General features: G+C 51.5%; 1 protein-coding gene across 1 annotated transcript in view; it reads right to left on the bottom strand.

Moving 5' to 3' along the window:
- Window positions 1-5,903: 5,903 nt before the first annotated feature.
- Ntsr1 (neurotensin receptor 1) overlaps window positions 5,904-9,181 on the bottom strand; it is a 41,652-nt gene continuing 38,374 nt past the window's right edge. The window contains exon 4 of the mRNA XM_005074521.4: window positions 5,904-8,316. Within this exon, the coding sequence (XP_005074578.1) occupies window positions 8,067-8,316 (250 nt within the window). The 3' untranslated portion in view covers window positions 5,904-8,066. The remainder of the gene's footprint in view (window positions 8,317-9,181) is intronic.

Below are 9,181 nucleotides of genomic sequence, written 5' to 3'. Positions count from 1 at the left end.
AGCACACTCCAAGATCCTGAGGGCAGAGAACCTCCCTTGCTTAAAATCTCCAGGGCATCCTCCTTCCCTCCGTGTACAAGGTCTTTTTTTTTTTAAGCCACCAACCAGATCCCAAATCATGACAGAGACTTATTAGTTTTGAATGCTCGGCATAGCTTATGCATGCTTCTGACTAGCTCTTTTAACTTAAATTAATTTGTTTCTCTCTACCTTTTGCCTTAGGGCTTATTATTACCTTTCTTCTGATTATCTTACTTTCACCGCGTCTTTCTGACTGGCTGGCGGCTGCCTGGCTCCCTGTCATGGATGTCTCCCTCATTTTCTTCCTCCTTCTCTTGTTCCTTTTCTCCCAAGCCTAGATTCCTCCTCCTATTGATTCCCTCTGCCTGGCAGCACCCCCCCCCAGTCCCTCTCCTGCATAACTATTGGCAATCCAGCTTTTTATTAGAACAATCAGGTACCTTAAGCAGGCAAAGTGAAACAGATATGACACATCTTTACATAATTAAACACACATCCTTACATGGTTAAACAAACACAGCATAAACAAAAGTAGCATGCCCTTGCACAGTTAAAGTAATATCCTGGGAGCATAAACGAGTGTAACACATCTTTGCCTAGTTAAAATAATATTCTACAAACACCTCTGTCCCCATGGGGGAGTAGCGGCATTTAATTCCTTTCTAAGGGCTGAGCTCCACTGTCCTTGGGCAGACAGGACCCTGCTGGGTAGCTAAGTTGCAGCTGCAGGTTTGTGAGTTTGAGTTCTTTCTGTTATCTGCTACAGCAGCAGTGGCCGAGAGACCTCCTTCACAAACTCTGGTGAACTATCTGGGTCTGGATTGCTGGGATCCCAGTACTGTGGTTTGTGAAAGCCAGAGAACATCTACTCCAACCAGAGAGGTGTGCATATTCAGACCCAGCTCCCGTCTAGGTGGGGAGAAGGACCCTGGTTTTAGTCCTTGGCCTAGTACCGTCATCTCTGGTAGCCTGGGTCAGTCAATTCCCTTTTCTTTCTTCCTTCCTTTCTTTCTTCCTTTCTTTCTTTCTTTCTTTCTTTCTTTCTTTCTTTCTTTCTTTCTTTCTTTCTTTCTTTCTCTCTTTCCTTCTTTCTTTCTTTCCTTTAATGATTTATTTATTTATTATGTATACAGTGTTCTGCCTGCATGTACCCTTGCATGACAGAACAGGGCACTAGATCTCATCACAGATGGTTGTGAGCCACCATGTGTTTGCTGGGAATTGAACCCAGGACCTCTGGAAGAGCAGTCAACACTCTTAACCACTGAGCCATCTCTCCAGCCCTTTTCTAAGCCTCAGTTTCCCCATCAGTAAAAGGCCCAGAAGTGATAAAAGAGAGAATGTTTTTGTTGTGAGGGTATCTACACAGAGCTTAATTAGTGCCTTACCATTTTGTGCTTTTACAATATGCAGGTGGAGTGATTCCTGGAGGTCCTGAAGGTTGAACCCAGACCGTGAGACCCAAGACTCTGATGCCCTGCAGGAGAGGCTAGTCTTGGAGGCAGAAGAATCCTGGGTGATTGTAGGAGCCCTCCCTCTGCTGGCCTCCAGGAAGCCCTCCATGAACCTCCCCCAGGTCAATCCCCAGGTAGTTTTTCCCACTCTCCTCCCGGCTGGATTCTGGCTCTTTCTCTTCTGCCTTAACTGTTTCTCGCTCCCTTCTATCTTTTCCATTCACTCCTCACCTCTCTCTCTGCTTTCACCTCAGGCCAGTATCTGGGTGGGTGGGGTCCCTGGAGCTGCCCCCCACCTCATCCTCACACGGCTGCCTTTGTGGCTGTGTGGATCATTTCTGCCTCGTTTTCCTGCAGCAGATACCTCTGAGACCAGGGTTTGAACTTTGTTTATTTATTTATTCCCCAGGAAGAAAGAAGTGGGGAAGGGGAGGGTAGGGAGGTACCCTATGCAGGGGTAGAGACTAGCGCCTCTCTGGGTAGCTGGCCAGTGGTCTGTACTGAGGGACTGCAGTCAAGCATGTGGGTTTTCTTCAGGCACCCTCTGCCTACAGGTGTGAGGCCCACAGGGAAGTTCATGTCAGGAGCTGGGCTTCCTTCCCTCTTATTGAGGATCCGACCTAGCTGTCACCTGGTCCTCAGCCAGACTGAGGGCTAAGCTAAGGGAGGTTTTGCTTCAAGCCCTGGGAATCTGGTACTTCTGGGCCTGGCTAGGGGTTTCCCAGACACCCCAGAACAGATTCTGATGATCTCATTAGTGGACCAGCAAGACCGGAAACAGCAAGTATCTCAGACCTGAGGAATGAGGTGGACAGAAGGCCATGCACAGGACAGGTGTGTATACATGTGTGCATATGTGTACATCGGGTATATACCCATGTTGGTGTGTATGGTGTGTGAATTTATGTGTGTGCACTCTCATCTGCATATGGTGTAGTTAGGCTTTTCATGTAAATATGTATTCTCACCCAGTATGCACAGCTGGTGTGTGTACATGTTTTTATGTGTGTGTGAGTGTGCATGGGGTGTGTGTGTACATGTTTCTACATGTGTGTGAGTGTGTGTGCATGGTGTGTTTATACTTGGTGTGTTACATGTTTCTATGTGTGTATGAAGGTGTATGGTGTGTGTGCATATGTTTCTATGTGACTGTAGGAGTGTGCATGGTGTTTGTGTACATGTTTCTATGTGTCTGAGTGTGCATGGTGTGTGTGTACATGTTTCTGTGTGTCTGAGTGTGCATGGTGTATATGCACATGGTGTGTTACATGTTTCTATGTGTGTATGAAGATGTATGGTGTGTGTGTATATGTTTCTATGTGAGTGTGCATGGTGTGTGTACATGTTTCTACGTGTGTATGGTGTGTATGTGTGCATGGTGTGTGTGTGCATGGTGTATGTGTGTGTACATGTTTCTATGTGTGTATGAGTGTGAATGGTGTATATGTGCTTGGTGTATGTGTGTGTGCATGGTGTGTGTGTGCGCGTGCACACATGTTTCTATGTGTGTATGAGTATGCATGGTGTGTGTACATGTTTCTACTGAGTATGAGTGTGATTAGTGTGTATGTGTGTGTGCATGGTGTAGTGTATGTGTATGTGTGTGTGTGCATGTTCCTGTGCTGAAGAGGCTTTTTCACTTACTTAGCAGGTGCCAACAGCCTCCTCTATCCCAGGGCAGCCCACCTCTGTCCTCTCTGCCTCTGTCTGCCTCTTGCTTGCTCCTTTCCTGTTCCTCTGACTCGGGTTCCCTGCCCCCTCCTTCCAGGCATCATCATTCTTTCATTAACTCAGCCTGGACATCGTTTCCATGGTGTTTTGATAAAAACTGGAATTCAGATCATAATTGCAAGGAGTGGTGGGGGAAGGGAGGACTGGGGAGGGGAGCGTCACAGACACAGGAAGCTTGGCTTTCTTTCTTCTTTCAAATGTGTTTAGAACGTAGGATTCGCTCCCTAGCCCTGCCCTGTTGCCTAGCAATGGTGATGGAGCTGGCAGTCTCCTCCTCTGTCCAGGTCACAGAATGGGAGACACAACTCACATGAATCAGAGCTGGGAGGGGCTTCGCTAGGATTGTAGGCTCAGTGGGATGGGCAGTAGTAAGCAGCCAGGGTCAAGGCTACGTGCTGGTTTCCCCCGCATCTCACTTTCCTGACTAGCCTGGAATCCCACCACTCGTGTTTCATCCCTTTGGTGTTTCTGTCTGTGTCTCTTGGGTTTGTATGCCAGCCAGTTCCCCATGCCTTTGAGAGGAAGTTGAAGGACTTCTCTGCGGTATGTGAGAGCCTCACGCCATCATCAGAAAGGGGGGACGGAGTCAGCCTGAGGAAGCCAGACAGGACGGATGAGTGAATGGAGGATGGATGGATGGATGGAAGGCTGGGGAGGATATGGTGACACTTGGACGTCAGGAAGCATCCCATTAGAGCAGTTGTTAGGAGAGCAGACTCCTAGATCTGGGCTCCTGGTTCTGCAGGGCAGGGTAGGGCTGGGGGGCCGATGCCAGCAGACTTACATGTTTCTGAGGATACAACGTCCTTTGAAGACTCTGGGAGAAGGGGAAGAGGTCCTGGAGGCTCTGTTGCAGACAGTTCTTCATGTCTGGCGGAAGAACTTTGTAGTAGACATGGCCCTGCCTCTGCCCGGATGGCCGGGCAGGGATGGAGTGTGAGTCCCTGACTCTGGTAAAAGGAGGGGGTAGGAAAGGGATGAGGCGGGGCATACCTCAGTCCAGAAAGCAGCTAGGTAGGTGCTGGGCAGGGTGGCCAGTGGCCCTGGGTCTTCAGTTTATTTAAAGTGTGTGTACCCAGACATAACATGCACGTAACTGCCTAACCCCATCCAATATTTAAGCAAGTGGACACAATTCTCACCTCTACCTGTCTTCAGGTACTCATCATGCCATTGGTCTCCCACACTGCACAACCCAAGAAGAAGGTGACTTTTCTCTCTCCTCAAGAAGCCGGAAAGCCGGGCAGTGGTGGCACATGCCTTTAATCCCAGCACTTGGGAGGCAGAGGCAGGCAGATCTCTGTGAGTTCGAGGCTGGGCTGGACTGACAGCCTCCAAAACAATACAGAGAAACCCTGTCTTGTAAAAAACAAAAAACAAAACAAAACAAAAAAAGAAGCTGGAAGATGGAGGGAGCTGGACAGGTTAAAAGGCAGCTTCTGGGCTGTCCCTACCTCTGTGGCAGAAAGCATTGTGTGGGAATATGTGCTGGCTAGGTTCATGTCAACTTGACAGAAACTACAGTCATTTGAAAGGAGGAAACGTCCATTGAGAAAAATCCCTTCATAAAATAGGGCTGTGGACAGCCTATAGAGCATTTTCTTAATAAGTGATCAACGGGAGAGGGCACAGCCCATTGTGGTTGGGGCCACCCATGGGGTGGTGGTCCCGGGTTCTATAAGAAAGCAGGCTGAGCAAGCCATACGGAACAAGTCAGTGAGCTGCACCCCTCCATGGCCTCTGCATCAGCTCCTGCTTCCAGGTACCTGCCCTCACGGCTTTTGATGATGAACCATTACATGGAATTGTGAGTGAGATAAACCCTTTTCTCCCCAAGTTGCATTTGGTCATGGTGTTTCAGCACAGCAGCAGCAAGCCAACTAAAACTAAATTATAATCCCGAGGCAGAGAGAGAATCTAGGCAGGCTGGTGACAGTGCATCTCACCCCAGAGGGCCCAAAGAACCAAGGGGATAGAGAGTCAGCTCTATAGGCAGGAGGATATGGCAGCTCCTGAGGCTTAGGGAAGGGGTCCTGTTGGCTCTAGGTTGAGTCTCCTTTCTTAGAGGTGAGACTGGAGAGTGTTCATGGCTGACGTCATCACTACCGCTGCCACCGTTTCGGGTGCCTGTCTAACATCTGAGTGCAGCTCTGCTCAGCTCGGGCCACTTGACATTTGAGTGAAAGCCAGGAAACACTGCTGCCTTTTTTATCCTCATTCTGGATGTAGACGTCTTAGCTCTGAGGAAAACTGTATTGTCTAAAAAAAAAATCATAAAATTTTGTTTTTTGAAGTTCAACCAGAGATTAAAGCTGCTTCTGCTGAGAACAAGTGTGAAGCCTGGCAGCAGGTGTGTGTGTGTGTGTGTGTGTGTGTGTGTGTGTGTGTGTGTGTATGTGTAAGTGTGTGTTGGGGGGGAGACTTTTAACTCTTCAGGAAGGTGGGCAGGGAGGTGGCCAGTATCCCTAACCCTAATCCTAACCTTAATCCTAACCCTAACCCTAGCCCTAACCCCTAACCCTAACCCTAACCCCTAACCCTAACCCTAACCCTAACCCCTAACCCTAACCCTAACGCTAACCCTAACCCCTAACCCTAACCCTAACCCTAACACATAGCTTATCAGAGGCAGATAAAAGCCCGCACGTTGGATGAATGGATGGCTGTGTGAACGGATGCATACACAAAGGCCCAAACTGGGTATTCACAGCTTCCTTTATTCTCTATGGGGGGGTGTTCTTTGATTACAGTGTGGTGGGATGGGGACCATTCTGACATAAGTTTGGGAGCACAGCCCCTGTGTCCACATCACTGCGGGGCTGGTGAGACTCTGCATTTGTGACCCAGGACACCAAGGCCAGCCTCTAGAACTATTTCCATCCTGACTTGGCCCAGAGCTGAGGATACCAAGCCAAGGTCACAGGTACATCTTGCGGTGAACGGACACACGTCCCTAACTACATCAAGCACACAGACGAGAGGCTAACTACCACAGCAAAGACTTCTGGTGACAGCCACAGCGTTTCTGGGAGGCTCAGAGTTATCTCACTTGTGTTTACTTCAAGACAGTCCCAGATAGCCCAAGATGAGGAAATGGGGCTCAGAAGAACAGCTTGCCCACGGTCTGGGAACCCAGGATAGGGGCCTGGGGTTGGGCTGCCTGGTATAAGTCCAAACCCTCCTGAAGAAGCACTGGCTTGTGACCCACTCACTGGGCAAGATGGCTCCACAGGGCTGGGAGGGGCTCCCATGTAGACAGTTCTTGGGTGAGAGGCCTCCTCTGGGATGATCATACCTTCCTGTTGTCACCCATGAGCCTGACTCACCCAGACCCTGCCTTTGATTACCCGAGAGGTCATGATATTGGCAGTGGTGTTTTGTGGGGTTCAAGTAGCAGAGTGGCTATATCTGGGGGACCACACATACCCCAACATTCAACCCATTGTCTTATAGGCCACAGGGAGTAGAGGCTAGCCCTGGGCTGTGACTAGGCCTCCCATGTCCCATGGTAGTACTGTTCACGCAAACCAGTTACCATCTATTCATTTCTTTTCCAGACAATGGGGCCCAGGACTCTTTTGCAAAAGGCTGAGCTTGGCTCTCTGGCTCTCCCGCTACTCCTGCCCTGCTGGTCCAGGGCATCCTGGGACCGTCTCCAAGCACTCAGCCAACTTTCTTGGCTGGAGGCTAGATGGTTCTGTCTTGTTTGGAGACAGCTCCCAGAGATGAAGGGTGCCTGCTTTTCTGGGCGCCTAGAACCTGGGCCAGGGCGGCTGCTTGGCAGCTGGTAACAAATTGGCATATGCCTCAGTCCAGGCTGCTGGCCAGCTGGATGCCGGGGGATTGGCATCTCCTTACCTGCAGAGGCTCAGACACTGGCATCCTGCTGAGGGCCTGGCTCAGTGCCCTTCTCAGGAGCCCTGCCCTGAAGCCAGCAGCTGCCAGACCTCAGTCTGTACAGCTGTGTGAGAGACACAGGAGTGTGCATCCCCCCCCCCCCACCAAAGTCACCTGGACAGGGGAGGCTGGGCCCCACTCATCTGCCATCCTCCTCCAGATCCAAGGGGCCAAGGTCCCAGTGCAAGTATCCCTGCGAGGACATGCCTGAAACAGAGGGAGTCCTAGCTCTGTATGCACTCAGGCCAGCCCTTTTGTCCTTCCCAAGCGTGTGAGAACTTGGCTTTCTTTAGTGGGCCATAGCTGAATCCTCTCAGCTTTCGGCTGTGGGCCCTGAGCCTTAAGGGGAACGTTGCAGGATTCCCTGGAGCACTCTGGGAGAGGTGACGTGCCGGCCTGCCAAGGAAAGGGTCTGGGCATGAGGTTCGGAGAGAGCCACAGAATCTGCTGGACCAGGCAGGAGTGGAGGCAGGGGGAAGCTACGATGGAGCCTTGGCCTGTGGACGTTGAGCCCAAGTCCAGCTTCAGTCGCCGTCTGGCCCGTCCGGTGCAGCTACAAGGTGCCGTTATGTTTGCAACATCCCGTCTGCCCAAGGGCCCGGTCCCAGCGCTTTTGTTTCTTCTTTCTAAACATCCATTAGTCCGGGAACAAAGGAGGCTATCCTTGGTGAGCGCTAATTTCTTCTTGTTAGAGGCCTTATGGGGGGCAGGGAGAGAAACAGCCTCTGTTCTCCTTTTTAAATGGTAGGTAGGAGGGGGGATGGGGAGCAGGAATAGGGAACTGGGAGGAGGGGGGTGGGCAGATTTGGAAGAAAAGAAAGAGAAACTGGAAAGAGAAGCTCTCCAGGGTGCCCCAGGGGCTCACCAGCCACGATTTAGACTGACCCCTGGCTAACCCCCAGAGGTCTGGGAGGGTGTTGCCCTGAGCACAGGCTGAGGCCTCAAGCCCAGCCTCCCTAGGGCCTAGTACACGGTCTCCCGAGTGGCGCTGGTAGAGAAGGCATGGTTGCTGGACATGCTGTTTGGCTTCCTGGAGAATGTCGGCCTCTTCTTCCGGCGCCGCCACCCAGGACACAGGCAGGCCAGCGTGGACAGGAAGACCTGGCGGAAGTTGGCAGAGACCAGGTTGTAGAGGATGGGGTTGATGGCGGAGCTGACGTAGAAGAGGGCGTTGGTCAGCATGTAGAAGTAGTGGTAGAAGTCGAAAAGGAACCTGTGGGGGAGGAGACAGGCATTTAGAGCCCCCAGAGTCCTCAGCAAGTCAGGGACCAGGCATGGGCTTGTATGGTGGCTTGGGATACCAGCCCCAACCCTCAGGGCCTTTTACCCCGGGGTTATCTGGTGGATCCGGCTTTGACCACAGCCCCACTTGGGTGAGGAGGCCTCTCTGCTCTACTCTGCTTCTCTCAGTAGCACATTTTAATTGCCCACAGAGTCCTGTTCGGAAGCTCCAGGGCCCCACTGGTCCCTAACCACACAGCAAAGATAGGAACCGCTGAGGCTCCTGACGCCTGTGCGTGTTGTGTCCACCCCCCCCCCCCGCCCTCCCCGAGACATCCCTGAGCTTCAGAAACCTTCACAGGACTGTTCCTGTGCTAACTACTATCTCCCTGTTGAGCAGAAACTGTGTCTTGTCCACTGGTGCCTATTACCCTCAAGGTGCTGACACTCACGTATCCGGCAGCCGTGTTCTGGGTGCAGAAAGAGTTCATGGAGCAGGCCTGCTAAGTGGCTGGACCCTCTCATCATCAGCGGCCTTGTTTGTAAAAACAGGCGTCATGCTGATCACCTACTTTCCCTCTGGGAGCCTGGGTCAGGGTGAGCAGAAGGGGGTCTCTTGGACTAGTCTCCTCTAAGAACCCGGACACCGAGTCTCCTGTGAGTTGCCCAGTTAATGACGCTCACAAGTGGCTTGTATGCATCTGGGAGTTGAACTTGTCTGTCTCTCCTGACTTTGCTTCCTCTCCCTTTGCTGTGGCAAGTCACGACACCCTGTGTGAGTCTGCTGAGCCCTCAAGTCCAATCCTGGGGTGGCTGTGGCCCAACGGACCTTCGGGTCTGACACAGATGTCTCAGGC

This window comes from Mesocricetus auratus, unplaced genomic scaffold (assembly GCF_017639785.1).
Source record: "Mesocricetus auratus isolate SY011 unplaced genomic scaffold, BCM_Maur_2.0 Super-Scaffold_100028, whole genome shotgun sequence".
Taxonomy (NCBI): Eukaryota; Metazoa; Chordata; class Mammalia; order Rodentia; family Cricetidae; genus Mesocricetus; species Mesocricetus auratus.
Note: the sequence above shows the minus strand (reverse complement) of the source record. Positions and strands in the feature narration are given on the sequence as shown.